The 19,340-nt window shown below is 27.6% G+C and overlaps 6 protein-coding genes across 10 annotated transcripts; 2 read left to right on the top strand and 4 right to left on the bottom strand.

The window, feature by feature from the left end:
• Positions 1-2,307: 2,307 nt before the first annotated feature.
• On the bottom strand, positions 2,308-6,433 carry LOC124431220. Of its 2 annotated transcripts, XM_046978847.1 has the most exons (8): positions 6,048-6,431; positions 5,657-5,757; positions 5,423-5,574; positions 5,118-5,232; positions 3,426-4,616; positions 3,109-3,339; positions 2,953-3,002; positions 2,308-2,867 (listed from the first exon to the last, which is right to left on the bottom strand). In XM_046978847.1, exons 1-8 carry the CDS (start codon positions 6,170-6,172, stop codon positions 2,676-2,678), a joined length of 2,157 nt encoding a protein of 718 aa, XP_046834803.1. In that variant the 5' UTR covers positions 6,173-6,431; the 3' UTR covers positions 2,308-2,675. The 2 variants fall into 2 exon arrangements, with proteins under 2 accessions (XP_046834803.1, XP_046834801.1); XM_046978845.1 differs by having other exon boundaries at positions 3,426-5,232; positions 6,048-6,433.
• Positions 6,434-6,551: 118 nt separating this feature from the next.
• On the top strand, positions 6,552-8,881 carry LOC124431222 (zinc finger protein 658B-like). The gene is made up of 3 exons (XM_046978849.1): positions 6,552-6,827; positions 6,939-7,064; positions 7,137-8,881. The coding sequence occupies exons 1-3, from the start codon at positions 6,675-6,677 to the stop codon at positions 8,763-8,765; spliced, it is 1,908 nt and encodes a 635-aa protein (XP_046834805.1). The 5' UTR covers positions 6,552-6,674; the 3' UTR covers positions 8,766-8,881.
• A 38-nt stretch (positions 8,882-8,919) lies between these two features.
• Positions 8,920-11,407, bottom strand: LOC124431224 (ornithine aminotransferase, mitochondrial-like). Its single transcript, XM_046978854.1, has 5 exons — positions 10,825-11,407; positions 10,371-10,675; positions 9,828-10,028; positions 9,429-9,654; positions 8,920-9,144 (listed from the first exon to the last, which is right to left on the bottom strand). Exons 1-5 carry the CDS (start codon positions 11,201-11,203, stop codon positions 8,978-8,980), a joined length of 1,278 nt encoding a protein of 425 aa, XP_046834810.1. The 5' UTR covers positions 11,204-11,407; the 3' UTR covers positions 8,920-8,977.
• A 1,313-nt stretch (positions 11,408-12,720) lies between these two features.
• On the bottom strand, positions 12,721-15,948 carry LOC124431223 (ornithine aminotransferase, mitochondrial-like). 4 transcript variants are annotated; one of them, XM_046978852.1, is made up of 5 exons: positions 15,880-15,948; positions 14,476-14,598; positions 14,008-14,312; positions 13,596-13,926; positions 12,721-13,437 (listed from the first exon to the last, which is right to left on the bottom strand). In XM_046978852.1, the coding sequence occupies exons 2-5, from the start codon at positions 14,551-14,553 to the stop codon at positions 12,844-12,846; spliced, it is 1,308 nt and encodes a 435-aa protein (XP_046834808.1). In that variant the 5' UTR covers positions 14,554-14,598; positions 15,880-15,948; the 3' UTR covers positions 12,721-12,843. The 4 variants fall into 4 exon arrangements, with proteins under 4 accessions (XP_046834808.1, XP_046834809.1, XP_046834806.1 ...); XM_046978853.1 differs by having other exon boundaries at positions 15,914-15,939; XM_046978850.1 differs by lacking the exon at positions 15,880-15,948 and adding an exon at positions 14,914-15,106.
• Positions 15,949-16,021: 73 nt separating this feature from the next.
• On the top strand, positions 16,022-17,859 carry LOC124431227 (cell division cycle-associated protein 7-like). The gene is made up of 3 exons (XM_046978858.1): positions 16,022-16,526; positions 16,656-17,378; positions 17,477-17,859. Exons 1-3 carry the CDS (start codon positions 16,467-16,469, stop codon positions 17,630-17,632), a joined length of 939 nt encoding a protein of 312 aa, XP_046834814.1. The 5' UTR covers positions 16,022-16,466; the 3' UTR covers positions 17,633-17,859.
• On the bottom strand, positions 17,672-19,336 carry LOC124431226 (probable methyltransferase-like protein 25). The gene is made up of 4 exons (XM_046978857.1): positions 18,761-19,336; positions 18,335-18,686; positions 18,169-18,266; positions 17,672-18,034 (listed from the first exon to the last, which is right to left on the bottom strand). Exons 1-4 carry the CDS (start codon positions 19,334-19,336, stop codon positions 17,801-17,803), a joined length of 1,260 nt encoding a protein of 419 aa, XP_046834813.1. The 3' UTR covers positions 17,672-17,800.
• Positions 19,337-19,340: the final 4 nt, after the last annotated feature.

Raw genomic sequence — 19,340 nt, forward strand, 5'->3', positions numbered from 1 at the left:
AATATAAACTAGCTTGAATAATCATATTATAAATATTAGATATTTATTATTCAATGTAATGTGTATTTTTAACTATGAGAAAATGGAAATAATCTCCTTGTTATGTTTATCTTTATGAATTTATTTCATTAGATAGAATGCAACATATGAAATCTGAAAGCAATTCATTCCAATAATCGCATAACAAAATAATATATATATATATATACACACATACATATGTTTGTATTGAAATTAAGTGAGTTGAAATATATTTTGCAATAATAACAAACAGTATTATAAAATGAATGATCAAACAATTTTACCGAATTATAACGATATGATTATATAATGATATATCATATATTAAGAATAATTATAGTCTGTGAATAGTATATCATATTCTCTAGAAAAGTGTCATTTTATATATATATATATATAAAAAAAAAAAAAATCCTTTTTTGTATTACCTTTTTACATTAACAAGTTTTTTGTATCATTGTTAATTAAGGCCAAATGAGTTTTTAGTATTTATATATAGAGTAATTTAAATGAGACATAAAATTATATTGTCATGAAATGTCTATTATATTGTCATGAAAAAAAAAAGAAAGAAAAAAAAAAGAATGAAAAAAAAGGAAGAAAGAATTATTCAAGCATTTAGTATAATATCTAAATATCAAAAAATTTATTTTTCTCTTCCAACTTTATATATAATTTTTTCTATAATGTTAATTGTGAAAAAAAAACGGATTTTACTATGATTATTATTTATGTATGAAGTATTTGATCATTATATCTTTGTGTAAGATTATGTAAATAAATATTTGGTGTGTGTTAAAAAAGTTTATCTTTCTTAGTATGTTAATTTAATTCAGAGAAGAAAATTGTTTAGAAAGAAATAATATCAAATAGAAATGACAGTTTTCTAATAATACCTGCAATGTTTTAATCATATTATATTATATAAGAAATCCAATAAAAAATGATTTTGAATAAAATGTATATATACAATATTTATTATCACAAATTATGTAAAAAAACATTAGTGACATTAATTGCTTATAGCATTATTCAAGGCAGTAAAACAAATTACCTGGCCATACTTGTTTTTCATACCATATAAGTATATATAACAAACATTTTATTAATACAATAATACAATCAAGGCACTTAAGGTCTAGTTAGTCAATATTCAGTCACTATTTTTATCGTAAGTGAAATGATATTCAAAGTATATGAAATTTTATTAGAAAATATGTAATAATATGTATGTAAATGTATAGACACACACAAATTTTGAAATTATTAATTTTAAAAATATAAACAGAAATTTAACAGTTCTTATTTATTATTTTTTTTATTATTATTATTTTTTTTTCTTTATTAATCGCAATAGGTTTACACATTTTCCATTTTCAATTTTAAAAGCACTCCTATCTCGCATTTTTAATTATCGAGTATACAGTTCTTACTCTTGATGTGATATGACTTGTCAGTTTATATTTACTTATACTATATATTTTCAAGAATGTTTTTAATTTTTTAATTTGATTGGATAAAGGATCACAAGTGTATTTGTTTTTATATACATGATTCTTTACTGAAAATACTAGGACGGATATGAAAAATATGATATTTTCTGGGATACATTGTATTTGTTAAAATACAGATTTATATATATTTATTTGAAGAATATTTTTTATTTTGCAATAATTGTAATCCTTTATCCACAAAATTATGAAGGAAATTTTAAAAAATGCGAATAAATTAAAAAAATAAACAATAATTCGTTATATCATAAAATTGGATAATTATTTCTATGTAACATATGAAACAGATTCAGTTAAATATAACAAACCTGATGTTCAGATGTAAACGTTCTCTTTTTTTTTGGCAACAGTAATATACATTTTTATTCTTTTATTTTTGAAATTATGATATTCAACTATAAGATATTTTATATTAAGATATATATCAAAGAAACTTATAATGTACAAGTTACAAAATCTGCCATTAAAAATATATTATTTATATGTCAAATAAGTAATCATATAAAGAAAATTTAAAATTTAAAGAGATACATTAATTATTCTGGAAACACAAAAGCAATATTTATCTTGCAGATAATATAGCATGAATTATTAAAATGAAAAAAAGAAAAAAAAAAGCATAAATGATAATGTTTCTGTTATTTCATTATTATTATTAGTAGTAGTAATAGTATTAGCATAATCATCATTATTACTATTATTATTATTATTATTATTATTATTATTATTATTATTATTATTATTATTATTATTATTATTATTATTATTATTATTATTATGCATTGTTTATGCATTGTTTATGCATTGTTTATTATTTTCGTAAATATTCGTATAAAAAATTATCTTACTATTTCCTAATAGCAAATATAACATTTCTGTGAATGAATATGCATATAAAATCTTGTGTAAAACCGAAATTAAACGTAAATTTAATATGTGATATGTGTTATAACGATTGAGCAGGAACTGTACACTTCCTGGAAGCTCAATAATACTGAATATGTTAATATAAATTAAATGATTACCTATAATGGAAATTTTCGATATTTTGTGCACGAATGATCGCAGTAATAATTCTTGTAAAATGAAAACGCTCACACATAATAATATTGCTATTGCAATTCCTTTAAATAATATTTAGTTTCACAGACACCCTTTTTTTAAATCACCTTGAGTAGTTTTTACGTTTGGCCTTACAAATCTAAAAGCTGGTATGCGCGACGGAGGTCTAGGTATACCACTTACTGTACCAACTGGTTTATTTCCAGTATTCCAGTTACTTGGCTGTCTAAGCCTAGTCTTATTTTCTGTCATATTAGTTAATTTATTTGTTGTCTAAAACAATATACAGAGTTATGATTATTATTTTGAAACAGAAAATTTGACAAATTATTAATAATTAATTAATATTTTGTTTTACCTGCTTCACAACAGCAACAGCATTTTCCTGTTCTTTTTCTTCCAAATTACCTTAAAAGATAAACAAAAATTATTTTATAAAACTCTTAGTATCATAAAGTAAAATTTTATATAAAATTTTAATATAATATATACATATATATAATGTTTAACTAACTTGACATTTTATGTTCTCCATTGGTGTTTATAGCTTGACTAGATCCAGTTGGACTTATTATCGGGGAACTAGTCTTAACTGTTGAATCTATACTAAGTGGTGAACTAGAATTGCTCTCAGTTTCCTCTACATTATGTTTTAAAATTGGAGATGGTAGATCCTTTAATTCATCGATCCAATTATTACGTAAAATGTGTTTCTTTGGTTTTGGTGTTGATTCATGTTTAGAACCTACTCTCAAAACATTTAAAATATTTATTTAATTATAACCTAATAAGATACTATAGTTAAATTATTTTATATGAAAATATATTTACCCTCTTCTTGTGTATATACAATTTGATGCAATTGTTCCATATTCGTTGTACGTACATTATATGAATTATGACTACTGTCAGAACACATACTAAGTCTATCATCTAAGTCAGGAGCACTATGAGCACTTTGAGTGCTATCTATACTTTCTGTAGATCCTCCAGAATTTGGCTTTTGAAATGTTGTATTAATGTCAACATGTGGCAATCGTTGTTCCGAGCCACTTCTCAATTTTCCCAAAGAATACGGTATATTTGTCATTGGATTTGCTATGGCTTTTATTGTATTAATACATGAACCTTTCACTTGTCTCACGTTAGGTAAATATGAAAATCCAGTTGTATCAATAGTTTTTGTTGTATTTGATAAAAGATTAGGATTTGATTTTTGCAAGAATTGTGGCAGTTTAGATAATTTTTTTGGCGCATGTAATTTTTTCTTTGGGGGTTTTGAAACCGGCTTACAAAATGTTGCATCCATATTACTAGGTGGCTCTATAGTCTCTATATTGCTCTTCCCATTGATACTACTAGTTTTTTTTGTAAAAGTATAAAACTTACGACTCTGCAAATCTTTTTGTGTACATGTTACTATATTACAATCTGATAATTCATTTTTACTATTAGATTGATCTTTTGGAGATTGCTTTTTATATGTATTGTATTTGTTTTCAATAGGAATATTACTTTTCTGTATAAGATTTGAATCATAAGTTACATCAATATTTTCATTTGTCTTTAACTGAGTACAAGGTTCATTGGAAGTATTACTATAGACAGAATGCAGCTTGTATTTCCCACTCCGTTGAATTTCTGTTAGTAATTCTCTTCTTAATGAAGGAATTTCTTCTGATGATAAACTTGTAGGGTTCATATATGTTGATTGATATTGATTCGTATTCTTGTTTATACTGGTGAATGTTGAATTTAGTGGATTTTCATGTTTAGAAGAATGATTGGAATATGAAACAGGTATCTGAGGTACCGGATTTATACAATTATTCTGTACAGGTAAAACCGTAATGTTTAAACATTGCGTGGCAGCTTCTTCCATATTAGAATCAGTATTAACATTTTGCTCATAAGAATCAGATGTATTTGTTACTAACGCACTGTTTTTTTCCTCTTTTACATTTACACATTGATATGTAGTGTCTAATGAGTTTTTTGTTCCATTACTTTCTGATTTTATCACTGTAACATTAAGATCACATGGATTTGTAAATGTGGAAGACAACACATTTGCACTTATTTCTTCTATCTCTGCATTCATTGACGTCAATGACATATCATTGTGAATGTCTATATTGTAAATATTATTAATATTCATTTTTTCAGTATTTCTTGGTTTACTAATAAATGTATTATTTATAGAAACTTTATCCTTATTTTTATTTTCCAAAATAGTTTTATCATTGAATTTTGATAAAAAAGTTGCTTCCAAATTAAGCTTTGGGTTTTTAGTTTTGATAAATTGACATTTATCTATCATTGGATGGGATAAATTATCTGAGTTAATAGCACAATCGTAGTCCGTATTATATAATGTGTTATCATTAGTCAATGATGTGATAGATGAATATAAAACAGAAGGATGAGAAACATTCATTAATGTATCACCAAAATCGGGTTCGACTAAATTGATAAATGAATCAATTCCCTTTGATTGCGACATATTTAGAAAGGCTTCCATACTTTCTTGTCCAGATGTAATTAAATTATCATCAGGAACATAATGATTAGCTCCCATTGTTGCCTTTAGCATAAAAGGTACAGCGTCTTTCTTCTCATTGGTTTGGTTTTTATATGTCTGTATATTAAAAATAACACATATACATATATATATATATATATATATATATACATATATACATATATATATTTGGAATCAGTAAAATTTTTTATTAAATCTCTAAGAATCAGAAGGATAATACTAACTAACGTATGGATCTTTTTTTTTTCTATGGCAGTCAAATGTTATAATAATTTCTAAAACTTACATTTTGATACAAATTCTGAGCTTCTTTGTCTCGAATTTTACATGCACCTTGTAAATGAGGAGGCAATGATTCCATGATAGATTCAAAGCTCATTCTGCTATTTCGTTTTTTAGGCCTTGTAAATGTTCTCGTATCAGTAAATCTTTTATTAACTAGAATCAATGAAATATATGGGTACATCATGAGGATAAAGAAAGAGAAAGAGAAAAAAAAAAGCTGTAGAAAAAGGAATACCAGTAGGAATATTTTGTAAACTCATCTCTGAGGAATTTCTCAGCCAGGCATGTAAGTCATACACTGTAGTTTTTGATGAACATTGCACAGGTTCAGATAACCTTAAATACAAATATTCGTCATTTTTTTTTAAGCATTACTACATCACATTTATTAATTATAACGTATAATGTGAAATTAAAAATACAAATTGTTGCTTTCAAAAATGTTCCCTTGATATATATATATATATATATATATATATATATTCTTTTTGAAATAATAAATACTCTTCGATGGATAAAAAAATAATTCGTAAAAGGAAACAAACTTTTAATATATATATATATATATATAAATAAAAAAAAAAAAAAAACCATTACAGTCATACAAATTATCTTCTCTCTCTTACCATCTATCAGTGTCACTAAAATCAAAAATTGATACGTCAATTGTATCATCATATTGGATAGCAAGAGATTCATCAAGATATTGTTTTTCCACGTTCTCAATAACTTCCACTTTTCGTTCTGACATATTCTATTTCAATCACAAAGTTAAAAATATATAGGGACAGGCATTTTACTGTTATAAGCTCTCTTTACCGACGAAACGTAACCGAATAGACAAATTTCTATAAATCACATATGTTTCTATGACGTTATTTACCGTATCATATACAATTTACAATAAATAATATAGATTCTTAAAAAATTAACATCGATATTGTTGATTGCCAACAAAAAACACACAGATATAGACGTAGGAACTTCGGTACGTTACATTTGGCTTACTTTTAGAAGACCCGCAACTCACATCCTCAAAGTACGTCTACATCGAACCACGGATGTTATGTTTTTATTGCATTTCTATGTTTCTCGATCAATCTGCCATCTATAGAGGGCTATAGTAATCTTTAAGTTTTCGAAACAATTATGGCGGCATAACCTCTAACTTTCGTTTGAAATTTAGTTGTCGAACTTGTTGACAAGTGATGTGGATTTTCTCGTAAAATTTTTATTTTTCAATTGAATCGAATATGTTCATAGTAACTAAAGAAATCGATGGAGAAAATATCAGCAAATTGTGTCGTACGTGTTTACGAGAGGACGGTGATAAAATGGTTTGTTTGTTTGTTGGACCTGCAGGCTCTTCTCTCGCTGCCAAACTGAGATCATTATCGTGTCTAGAAGTAAATAAATATAACGTTACAATCTTCATATATATATATATATATATATATATATATATATATATATCTTTATTTCTTTATTTTGCCTTTTTTATTTTTGCTTTGTCGTAGGTTTGGCAAGGAGATGGATTACCAGAAAAGATGTGTGACCGATGTGTCACCAGAGCAGAATCTGCTCTTTTGTACAGAGAACAATGTAGAGCAGCCGATAGGGCTTTAAGACAGGCTGCTTTAAAGGTATTATATTTATATTTTCTAATACTTTTATTTACAATTTAATAAATCATATGTTTATGTTTTATCCATTAGGTCTCTGGTTTAACTTCCTATGCAACTGTATCAGGCTGCAAATTGTATCAGCAGAGTCAAGGTTTTATGCCAGTACAAAATTCACACAAAACTTTAAAATGTATAGAATGCGGAGCTGTGTTTATGAGTTATCAAGAATTGTGTGCTCATAATAGATTGCATTTACCTTTCGTACAAGAAAATATCCCTGTAGAACATATGCACATCATAGAGTCTCAAAATACATATCTTAATTTCAGTCATTTAAATTCTAATCTCCCTAACGATGGCATACAGAATACTCAATTGTCACCATTAATTACGTCTAATGTAATGCATATGATGTCAGTTAATGAAGATGGTTCTAGTAGAGCTGCTTGCGCGCTCCATTGTTCTCTCTGTAATCATACATTTACTAATAGAACGCAATTAATATGTCATAATATAGCTCATACTACGGAAAATATAGATATATCTTGTGACAATGACAATATTGATATTTGCGAAAATTCTAATCAACTACCGCAGAATTTGAGCTACGAAAGATCTATGAATTCTGTCGATAATTCGATTGAAAATTTATCTTATCAAAGACCTAACGTGGATAATAATGAAATGCAAAATTTAAACTTTCCGGATAATATTCATCTCGATGATGTTCGAGAAAATGGTACGCAACGCGTTCAAAATATAATGCATTCAGAAAATGATGTCACAAATGTGCATAATTTACAATTTACCAAAGCACCAAATGTTGAAACAGGTAGACATATCTTAAATAACTATCAAGTTTGTTCATCCGATTCTAATTATAAGGAAAAACTTGATGCAAAGGAATTAACTAATTCGCATTCAAAAAAATACAAATGTAAATTATGCACTAAACTATTTAGTCAAAAATCCAAATTACTTGCTCATCAGATATCTCACAGCGATCAAAGACCATATAAGTGTCACAGTTGTGAAAAAGCTTATGCATCTAAAAGTAAATTGAATGCGCATATGAGATTACATACTAAAAAGAATGTACATTTTTGCAAATTATGTAACAAAGTATTTACATATCCTTCTTATCTTGAAGAACATATGAAAACTCATAACAAGATATATAGTGATTCTAAAAAGGTATTGCAACTTGAGGGTTTCCAATGTAATACGTGCAAGAAACGATTTAGATTAATAAAAAATTTAAAAGCTCATGAAAAATTACATACTGGAAAAGATCTTATTCAATGTGAGATATGCGATAAACGATTTAGTCAAAATTACAATTTAAAAGTACATTTACAAATGCACAAATCAATAAAGATGCATAAATGTGAATATTGTAACAAATGTTTCACTCAAAAGGGTAATTTGGTGGAACATTTAAGAATTCATACGAAGGTAAAACCATTTGAATGTAAATTATGTGGCAAAACATTTTCTCAATCAAGTCATCTTAAAAATCACGAGGCTTCGCACGTTTCCCTGAGACAACATCAATGTCGATTATGTGGGAAACGTTTTAAACTGGCGAATCATTTAAAGAGACATTTAAATCTACATACAGGAACAAAAGCATACAAGTGTGAACAATGCAATCAAATGTTTTCTCAAGCTTTTAGTTTAACTAGACATATGAAGAGGCACAGTGATTCACACATTTAATTATAATATAAAAAGAAATTTTTATAAAATACATCAGATAATATAATATATCATTCCTTTAAATATATATGTAAAATAATCTTCGTATTAAAAATAATCATCGTAAAAAAAAAAAAAAAAAAAAAGATAAAAACAATTACAACAATTTTGGTAATAATTTTGATAATTCTTATTGATATAATGCAATTATTTTTCATTTTTAATTGTACAATCTATTTATAATTTTTTAGCGTCGTCGTAAGAATATGTATACCTTCTTCAAGTTGATCTTTGGTAATAGTCAATGGTGGTGATATTCTGATAATCTGTCCATGTGCTGGTCTTGTTAATAAACCCGCATCACGTAATTTCAAACAAATATCCCAACCTGAGGCGAAATCTACGAAAAAAAAAAAAAAACATAAATTATGATCGTTTTAAAATTATATGTTTAAATATTGAATAGCTGACATACGAATAATATATTAAAATATTGTTTAAAATAAGTTTTAACTGTGCATTAGATCTTTTTATATCATTGCACTGTATGAACGTAGATCGTCTAGTTTAATAAATCTAAGTTAATATCGTCTAAGTTAATAAGTTTTTAATGAATACGAATTCTACCATATATTATTTTATTAATTGCCATATATTTTTAGACAATAGATGATAAGGGTATACCTTTATTGATAAGAAGTCCGGCTAACAAACCACGTCCTCTGAATTCCACAGCAATATCTTTTGGTAATTTACTCAATTCATTTTTTAATACTTCGCCCAATTTTCTAGCATTCTCGGCAAGATTTTCTTCTTCCAAGATTTTAACTGCTTCCAAAGCAACTCTATTTCCTAAAGGACTACCGCCGAAAGTGCTACCGTGACAACCCGCTTCAAAACACATCATTATCTGTAATAAATTATTATTGATGTCACGTGTGTGTGCACATTTTCATATAAATAATATCGAATGATCTTTCAGGATGCAGATGTTAGACGAAAAAAAAAATATTTTTCTTACGACTAAGAAAATCGTTAACATTTATAGTCATTATGTTATTTTTGTCTTATAAATTTAAATACCTCATCGTTCGCCAAGACACCAGAAACTGGATACATCCCACCAGAAAGTGCTTTTCCTAAAATCAAAATATCTGCTTTTTGATTTTCATGATCGATCGCCATACGTTTCCCAGTTCGACATAATCCAGTCTGTACTTCGTCCGCGATCCATAAAACGTTATATTTCGTACACAAATCTCTAACACCTTTTAGATATCCATCCTGTAGAAAATAAAAATGATCGAATAATCGAAATTAAACATTTCAATATTTTAGAACAATTTTAAAAATTTTTATGGATAAAGATGAGCTTTTAAAAATGATAATTATTCGCAACCTACTCTCTAAAATATAATCAACATCGAATGTTGTTCGATAAATTGATTTGATATAAATTTGCGAGTTGAAAAAAAAAAAACTTAAATAAAAAATAAGTAATTCTCGCGTGATCTATTAATCGAATCAATTTTGTATTATCATATTTTATATTTAATGCCATGTAGACTTTGAGGGGTTGAAGGTGCACACGTTTGTTTCATAAAAACGAAATAACGTTTGACGTACGTTCGGAATAATGACGCCAGCTTCTCCTTGAATCGGTTCCATCATGAATCCGCAAACGTTCGGATCTTCTTTAAATTTTGCTTCGAGAGCGGTTAAATCATTGTACGGTACTTTATCGAATAATGGCATGTACGGACCAAAATCATTGTAACAATTAGGATCGGTCGATGACGATAATGCTGCTAACGATCTGCCCCAAAAGTTATTGTTAGCAAACACAATCGTTGCCTTCTGGCTTGGTATTTTTTTTATTCTATATCCCCAACGTCTGGCCAATTTTATAGCCGTATCTCCACCTTCAACTCCTAATAAATATTTAGAAATGTTACATTAAGAAGATTCCAATGTAACGTTTCAACAAATCTCACTTGAATTAATATAGTTTTATATTAAATAATTAATTAATATTATGATAATATAGTTTTTATAAAAAAAAGACAATCATTTTTGTTACCTGTATTCATAGGTATGAATCTATCGTAGCCAATTAATTTCGTTAAATATTCTCCTAATTCACCGTGCGGTTCCGTATAAAAAGCTCTTGCAGTGTGAGTCAATTTTTCTGCCTGTTCCTTCATGACTTTGACCAAACGTGGATGACAATGACCTTGACTGACGGTCGAGAAACCAGCTAAAAAGTCGAGATAACGTTTCCCATTATTGTCCCATAAAAAAACCCCATCACCTTTGGTTAATACCACAGGTAGAGCCTTGAAGTGTCTCGCAGCGTATTTATTATCTCGCTCGATTATTTCCTGGGTGCTCAGATACTTTTTTTTTTGATCGTACATCTTCTTCGTTACATTGAGAATTCTTTGTCTAAGAGATTGCATTTTTTTTTCTTTTTCTTTTTCTTTCTATATTTTTTTTTATCTTTCTTTTTTTTTCAACACATATATAATCGAATACCAATATGATAAATTACTGTAACCCTGGTTTCAATTATTAAAAATATATTAATATTAATGAAAAGTGATTAGAGGGTATATATATATATATACATATATATCAACTAGCGAGATACTTTCTAACGAAACACGTAAAATGTACCATCATTTATAGCAATGTGGACGATATAAGAGGGGGAAACTTATTTACTCCTAACTTGTTTGTATACAAAGTTGTGCAAAGGGGATTTAAAATAAATACCACATCGATGTACGTATGGATTCAAAAGTCGCTGATAATGGGCCTTTGTGTTTGTTAAGGCGCCAATGTTCTAAAGTAAACTCATAATTACAAACAATATAATCTTATACGTTAAAATCGTTCAATGTCACAATTGATAAATAAGAACTGTATAATATATCTTAAATGATCGATCGATCATTTAAATGAGTTTATCTCGATCGAATAAAAAAGAAAAAAAGAAAAGATGAAAAGAAAAAAGAAAAGAGAAAAAAAAGCATTAAGTACAATTAATTTATAATTATAAAAGAAACGTGATCGATTAAAAATAATGATTAAAAATTAGAAATTCTCTTCAATGTACGATTTTATAAAATCACATGATTTTTCAATTGTCTTCGGGCAATATATTGTAGATTTTTCGAAAGAAGTATGCTAATAATGTAATGAGATATTTTTCCAAACGGAATGACGATAACATAGCTTTTTATGACTTTTTACAATCCGATATTTAATTTTCTTTATCTCTTATCAGTCATTCTTCCCTCAAGTCATAAGTATTTAAGCAAGTGTAACTTGGGTAAATTATATTAAGAATGTTAACGCGTTCTTGTCATACGATATAATGATTATTGTTACAAGGAAAAAAAAAAAAAAAGGAAAAAAACAAATTGCATGAATTACTTTGCAAAATATCCCAATGTATATAAATAAATAAATATATATATGTGTGTGTGTGTGTTAAGATTCTCTCTTCCTTTTTTTTTTTTATATATTAATAACTACAAACAGACAAGAGTACAAAGCTATCAGTTTCATAATGAGTTGTCTTATCTCGTACGAGTTATTAATACATTGGAATATAGTAATCTAATATGCGCTTTAATTTAACGTTATTTATGTGTTACGTCGTGCTTCGTCAATAATGCAAAAATATATTTGGATATATATATATATATAAAACCAATGCATTTTCTTAAAGATTATAATACAAATATGATGTATAACTACAATATAATTATTCATTGTTAATAAATGAATTATCAATAAAGCGATTAGAATCTGATAAGTATATATTTGGTGTTACACGATGGAGCGTTGACATATATGACGAAATACACTTGAGATAATAATCGAGACATCGTTAAGAAAGGAAACTTTTGTATAATACATCTCTTATACGATGATAAGGAGTAACGTGTTCAATAAATGTTCAATGAAATTAAATGCAAAAGAAAATAAATTTATTTTATTGAACTATATCATAAATATATAACATATGTATAATATGCACTTTCATGGCATATGTGTGTGAACGTTTATACAAAAGAAATTTTATAAAATATTATTTTATAAATTTCAATATCGTTCGTGAAATAATATCCGCGCACTCTCTTATCTGAGATTCAGTAATAACTAAAGGTGGAGCAAGTCTAATAATATGACCGTGAGTTGGTTTTGCCAAAAGACCTTCATCCTTCAATTTTATACATACATCCATAGCATTGATCTTTTCATTGATAACGATAGCATTCAAAAGTCCCTTTCCTCTGACCAATGTGATAATATCTTTCGGAAGTTTTTCAAGTTCGTTCCTTAAAATCGGACCAAGCTTATCGGCATTGTCAGCTAATTTTTCTTCCTCGAGAACGCGTAATGCCTCGAGAGCAATTTTGCAACCCAAAGGATTACCACCGTATGTCGAGCCATGTTCGCCAGGCTTTATGGTTAACATTATAGAATCATTGGCTAAGACTCCGGATACCGGATAAAAGCCACCGGATAATGCCTTTCCAAGTATTAAAATATCAGGCTTAACATTCTCATGATCAACGGCCAATCGTTTCCCTGTTCTTCCCAATCCCGTTTGAACTTCATCGGCTATCCATAAAACGTTGTATTTTGTACAAAGCTCTCTAACGCCCTTCAGATAACCATTCTTCGAGAGAATAAGAGAAAGAGAGAGAGAGAGACAAAGAGAGAGAGAGAGAGAGAGAGAGAGAGAAAAAAAAATAAATAATAAATAATGACACAAATTAAAATATACATAAGGATCATCGTCACTTTGACAATATTTCTTTCTTTTTATTCCCTTACCCGTGGTACTACTACTCCTGCTTCACCTTGAATAGGTTCGACCATGAAGGCACAAACGTTTGGATCGGCAAGTGCTTTTTCAAGAGCAATCAGATCATCATACGGTACCAGCTCAAAACCCGGCATAAATGGACCGAAACCACTGTAACTACTTGGATCGGTACTTGAGGATAAAGCGCTCATTGTTCTTCCCCAAAAGTTACCTTCAGCGAATATTATTTTTCCTTGATATTGCGGTATATTTTTTCTCGTGTATCCCCATCTTCGTGCTAATTTACAAGCCGTCTCACCTCCTTCTACTCCAGTGTTCATTGGCAACCATTTGTCATATCTATAATTAAAATAAATAAATATATATATATATATATATATATTATTATCATGCATGATCTATTAAATTTAATATACGTACCCAAACAATTTAGTTACATATTCCTCGAATTCACCTAAAACATCTGTATAAAAAGCTCTCGAACTTAGTGTTAAGATCTTCGCTTGTTTCATCATGGTTTCGTAAATCCTCGGATGGCAATGACCTTGATTGACAGCTGAATAAGCACTTAAAAAATCATAATACCTTTTCCCTTCGACATCCCACATGTATACTCCTTCGGCTTTACAAAGTGCTACCTCAAGAGGATGATAATTATGTGCACCGTATTTCGATTCCCGTTCATATACTTGCTGTGATGTAATACTTCTAGGATATTGTAATTTCTGCAAAATAATTACGTGTATTTTTTTGATATTGTTCGTAAGATTTCTTTTTTTTCCTTTCTTTTTCTTTTTTCCTTTCTTTTTCTTTTTTCCTTTCTCCCTCCTCTTTTTATTCGAAACTTCAATTTCAAGGTCGAAATATAAGGAAATATAATTAACTTACTTGTTTACGAATTTTTAACAAATTAGATTGTGAAGTAAAACGAAGATTTCCGAGTATCATTCTTGTCAGTGATTCCATTGTTACTTGACTTTATTTAAAGAGATATATTCACGGATGGAATAACTGTAATTAGAAACAATAGAGAAGTTATAGGGCGTAAAAATAGTTTCTTCTTCTTCTTCTTTTTCTTCTTCTTCTTTTTCTTCTTCTTTCTTTTTTCTCTCTCTATCTCTCTCTCTCTCTCTCTCTCTCTCTCTCTCTCTCTCTCTCCTGATGTAACGAATAAATCGAAAAGTACAATGCTATGTTTACGATCTATTGTATATAATACTTTATAATTATCTCTTTGTTTATCGGAATTATTCGATTCGTCTATCGAACAATAGACTAAGTAAAAAATTAAATTTAAATTGTGCGAATAAATATATTCAAAAATACCTTCGTTGTCTATTAAAAATATATCAAAGTAATTCGTAAATGATGGACGATATGAACGTGATTGTAACACCGAACAATATCTCAATCGAATTAAATCAATTTGAATACTTTTGTACGATCGTTAAAATCTTATTAAATATAACGTTCAAAGGATTGAAACGAACTGTCGTGTGTTAGTATTTATAGTGATTGCTACTTCTCAAATCATTTACCCGTCTCACACGTCATATGATAGATAAGAAAATGTGCTTCAGTTCTTGTAGATAATAGTTAAAAGGTGAACTTTCTTGAAAGTTCAAAGATCTTTAACGTCGTTCTATAAATTTTAATTAAAATCTCTCTCTCTCTCTCTCTCTCTCTCTCTCTCTCTCTCTCTCTCTCTCTCGCATTTTGAAATATTATGTATATGCACTTATCATTTTGCATGCATTCTATATATAAAACGTTTATATCGTTCTTTTACTAATAATAACTAAATATAAATATATATACATATATATATATTTATTTATATATTCATTTTATTTATTTATTTATTTATTTATTTATTTATTTATTTACTTATTAGGAAAAAAATTTTTAAGGAGTCAAGCTAATATTTATTATATTTTTTTTAACTTATCGATTAATTGATAACACTGATGCTAAAATCGATATAATTTTTTATTTAAAAAACAAAAGAAAAAAAAGTAAAAAGTAAATTCAACGTAAAGTTGCATTTATCGAATGCAATCACGCGCGCGCACACACACATCAACATACATATACATCGATTATTTCATTTATTTTACCGCGAATTTTATAATATAAATTCACTGATCTAATAATTTAACTTAATTTATAAATTACATATATATATTTATATATGTACATATATATATATATATATATATATAGGTATATATACGTCGTAATGCATCGAAATGCATCTTAATTATAAATACATTTATAACAAATTGTTCGTACTAATAAATAATAAATTATAAATGAAAATAATCACGTAAAATAAGGAGCACACCACATTTGATTAACTTGAAGTTGTAAACCAATCATTTAATCTTCGTTATTCACTGTGAAGTCATTGGCATACTCGTTAACGCGTAAATATTTGAATGGACCAATAAACATACGCGCTGCTTTAGTTGTACAAAATTCAAATATCATTTATTTTATAATTGCATTAACAAAATTACGTAAATTTTTTTTTTAAGTATTTAATAATTATTTTCAATTCGATAATTAGATTAAATATCCAATAATTAGATTAAACACTAATCTCTATTGTTAATTTATTCAAATTACAAAAGTATACTCGTTAGATTGTAAATGAAATTAACATCCTATTGGCTGAATTTATTGACCATTTATGAAAAGAAATCATTAGGATATCTAGTATTATTTGGTGATATTTTATTGGTATTTCTCGTAATTCTTTTCATTCAAACAATTCAAATAATGCGAAACAGTTAAAAAGTGCTATTTGCTTTGAAGATAGGTGAGAGAGAAATATATTAGACAATAAATTTACTATAAATATTTAGTTTATATGAAACATGAGCGATAACGATTATGATATACTTCGTCAAAAAAATATTGCTGAAAGGAATGCCATTGTAAGTAAAGATATCCTTTTTTCTATAGTGTTATTTAACCCAAAGCTAAAACATTGATAAATTTCAATTATTGTATATTTATTTTTTGTCAACAATTACATTTCTAATAATTAATTTCTTTCCTTAAAGTTTGCAGAATTTTTCAAGGAAGTAAACAAATTAAAAGCCGAAGAGAAGAATTTACAAGAAGCACAAAAAGAAAAGGAGAATATTGAAAATGAACCACCCAGAAAAAAACGAAGGATAAGTCACAACAAAGACAATGATAATGATAATGATTTTAAAAATAGTAAACGATTACCATTACGTAAACGATATAATACCAGAAGCACAGCTAGATATTCTACAAGTGATGAATTAAATGATTCTGATAATTATGAAAATAGTAGTAATGTACCTAGAAGGAACAGAGCAAAACTAAAAGTTTTGTTTCCCTGGGCAAAACCATTCCAAAGGAGTATTGATCTAATGAAAATGGGAGTATGTGATATTGATGAGAAAGAAGAAGAAAATGATGATGACGATGATGATTATGATTATGATAATAATCTATCTGATGAATCTTTTAGCAATAAAAAATATTCCAAGGTATCAAAATCTCCATATGATCCTAATAGCATACCATCGGTTGATAAGATAACACAGGAAATGTTAGATAATGTGGCAAAACGAAGTACACTAAAAAAATATTGTAAAATATATGGTACAAGTTGTCATCAATGTAGACAAAAAACTCTGGATACAAAAACAGTTTGTAGATCAGGAGAATGTATTGGTATAAGAGGCCAATTTTGTGGGCCTTGCTTACAAGGAAGATATGGAGAAAGCGCAGTCGGAGCCTTACAAGATCCTGTAAGTTGGATGCACTTTCTATTGTGTGAAATAGGATAAATATATACATGGTTATGTGCGAATGTATACATAAATTTTTTTTTTTTTTTTTTTTTTAGAACTGGGCCTGTCCTCCTTGCAGAAATTTATGTAATTGTAGTATATGTAGGACAAGAAATGGTTTACGACCAACAGGAATTTTAGCTCCTGTAGCACAAGAAGGAGGATATTCATCGGTGATGGATTATTTACAATCTGTTGAAGATGATACATAACTTATTTTCATAGAATATAAAAAAACATTGAATGAAATATTAATTTCACATATTATGTATTTTTTGATAAAGTAATGCTCGTTTATATAACCATAGTATTTCTTTTATATATTGCTGTCTACCAATTTGTTTAATTTTTATTTTACAAAGATAGTTTCTAAAAGAAATTTATTTTATAGCAACAATGGCATATTGTCTTGGTGATAAAACAGGATTAAACAAGCGTAGAATAACAGTTTTCGAACATTGCTTACTGTTCTGTAAATATATTACTCTGTCTAATATAATTGCTGCCTCTAATACCGGACTTATGTATATACGTAATATTTGGAAAAGATCCAATTTTAATTTAAAATGTATATGAGACTGGTACAATTCTTCTAAAATTTCAGTCGATGGTATCTAAAAAAAAAAAAAAAAAAAAAAAAAAAAAAAAAAAAAAAAAAAAAAAAAAAAAAAAAAAAAAAAAAAGTTTCTTAACAAATTTACTACTATAGTAAATAACGGCAAATTACTGATACTCCTCTATTCCTTACTTTTTTGGCATCTATTCCAATTTTTAATAATGCCCATTTTGCATAAGTTGGAAAATCACACAATGGTCCCCCACGTCCTATTCTTACGTCATATAAACCTGAAAACATCCATTTATTATTATTTAAGGAAAATAGATTGCTTATACATAAAATTATTTAAATTTACCCATAGAATGTAAAAGTACTTGTAACAATGCTCTGTAGAATAATGATGGTGACAATGATTTGGCTTCTTTTGTTCGTTCTATACATTGTTGTGCCAACATTCTGGCATTTCTCGAAAAGTTAATCCTTTTGGTAAATGATTCGTTTACTAAATGATAACAACATGATACAACACAAATTACTTTAAAGTTATCATTCTGTAGAAAGACTTTCATAAGAGAATGTGCTAAAGATCCACATGTATGTAATCCAGTTAGAATCAAGTTACTTTTTAAATTCCAATTTGGAAAATGTATGTTTACCATTGTATTGTAATCTGTGTTATCGTCAATTTTAGTAACTACATATTTAACCTAAAAATAATATACTCTAATAATGATTGTAAGAACATAAAAAATAATCTATTTATAATATTTATTTAGTATACCAAAGATGAAGTTTGTTTTCCCATTTTTTTCATTTTTTCTGCTCTATAAATGGCTCCTTTATGACATAAGTCTGATGAATCAATTGCAAGTACAGGTAGTCTATAATTTTCTGCTAAATACGTTGATAAATAAGCTTTTCCAGCACCAGCATCTATTACTAAACTTCTAGTTGAATTTGCTATATGTCCAACAACATGGCCAAGAGCTTCCACCTCGTGAAGCTTTTTTTTACTCATAAATCCTTTATCTTCATTTTTTATTTCATTAAATTTCCATTTGTCATTATCTAGACTTAAAAATTGTGGAATATCTTTAAAATCCAATATCATTGGGCATGCTTGCAAAGACAATAACTTTGTAACTTTTATAAATTCGTTTAATCGAGTAACCGTTTCATTTTCCTTCCAAATATCATTGATTGTTTTAACATTCTCAAGTTCTAATTTTAATAATTCTGGTAAACATTTGTCCCATAATTTTTCATTAATAAAGTCAACTAAATGACAATCAATGAGTTGTTCATATAGATTTAAAAAATCTATAACCTTATGGAAATGTTCTATATATTGAATCATTTTG

The sequence above is a fragment of the Vespa crabro genome, chromosome 20 (genome assembly GCF_910589235.1).
Source record: "Vespa crabro chromosome 20, iyVesCrab1.2, whole genome shotgun sequence".
NCBI classification, from domain to species: Eukaryota; Metazoa; Arthropoda; class Insecta; order Hymenoptera; family Vespidae; genus Vespa; species Vespa crabro.

Bases quoted from the DNA above. Each gene is read 5' to 3' on its own strand.
- LOC124431220 (XM_046978845.1), bottom strand. From the start codon at position 6,172: ATGTCAGAACGAAAAGTGGAAGTTATTGAGAACGTGGAAAAACAATAT. The intron at 5,575-5,656 runs GTATTCCTTTTT...CATTGATTCTAG, and splicing joins TTTACAAAATATTCCTACTG to TTAATAAAAGATTTACTGAT. The intron at 5,233-5,422 runs GTAAGTTTTAGA...TTTAATATACAG, and splicing joins CTCAGAATTTGTATCAAAAT to ACATATAAAAACCAAACCAA.
- LOC124431227 (XM_046978858.1), top strand. From the start codon at position 16,467: ATGAGCGATAACGATTATGATATACTTCGTCAAAAAAATATTGCTGAA. The intron at 16,527-16,655 runs GTAAGTAAAGAT...CTTTCCTTAAAG, and splicing joins TTGCTGAAAGGAATGCCATT to TTTGCAGAATTTTTCAAGGA. The intron at 17,379-17,476 runs GTAAGTTGGATG...TTTTTTTTTTAG, and splicing joins TCGGAGCCTTACAAGATCCT to AACTGGGCCTGTCCTCCTTG.
- LOC124431226 (XM_046978857.1), bottom strand. From the start codon at position 19,336: ATGATTCAATATATAGAACATTTCCATAAGGTTATAGATTTTTTAAAT. The intron at 18,267-18,334 runs GTAAATTTAAAT...GGATGTTTTCAG, and splicing joins AGTACTTTTACATTCTATGG to GTTTATATGACGTAAGAATA. The intron at 18,035-18,168 runs GTAAGGAATAGA...TTTTTTTTTTAG, and splicing joins TTGGAATAGATGCCAAAAAA to ATACCATCGACTGAAATTTT.
- LOC124431223 (XM_046978852.1), bottom strand. From the start codon at position 14,553: ATGGAATCACTGACAAGAATGATACTCGGAAATCTTCGTTTTACTTCA. The intron at 14,313-14,475 runs GTAAGTTAATTA...ATTATTTTGCAG, and splicing joins TGTTAAAAATTCGTAAACAA to AAATTACAATATCCTAGAAG. The intron at 13,438-13,595 runs GTAAGGGAATAA...ATTCTCTCGAAG, and splicing joins CAGGAGTAGTAGTACCACGG to AATGGTTATCTGAAGGGCGT.
- LOC124431224 (XM_046978854.1), bottom strand. From the start codon at position 11,203: ATGCAATCTCTTAGACAAAGAATTCTCAATGTAACGAAGAAGATGTAC. The intron at 10,676-10,824 runs GTAACAAAAATG...AATATTTATTAG, and splicing joins ATTCATACCTATGAATACAG to GAGTTGAAGGTGGAGATACG. The intron at 10,029-10,370 runs GTACGTCAAACG...TATTTTCTACAG, and splicing joins CTGGCGTCATTATTCCGAAC to GATGGATATCTAAAAGGTGT.
- LOC124431222 (XM_046978849.1), top strand. From the start codon at position 6,675: ATGTTCATAGTAACTAAAGAAATCGATGGAGAAAATATCAGCAAATTG. The intron at 6,828-6,938 runs GTAAATAAATAT...GCTTTGTCGTAG, and splicing joins GATCATTATCGTGTCTAGAA to GTTTGGCAAGGAGATGGATT. The intron at 7,065-7,136 runs GTATTATATTTA...TTTATCCATTAG, and splicing joins TAAGACAGGCTGCTTTAAAG to GTCTCTGGTTTAACTTCCTA.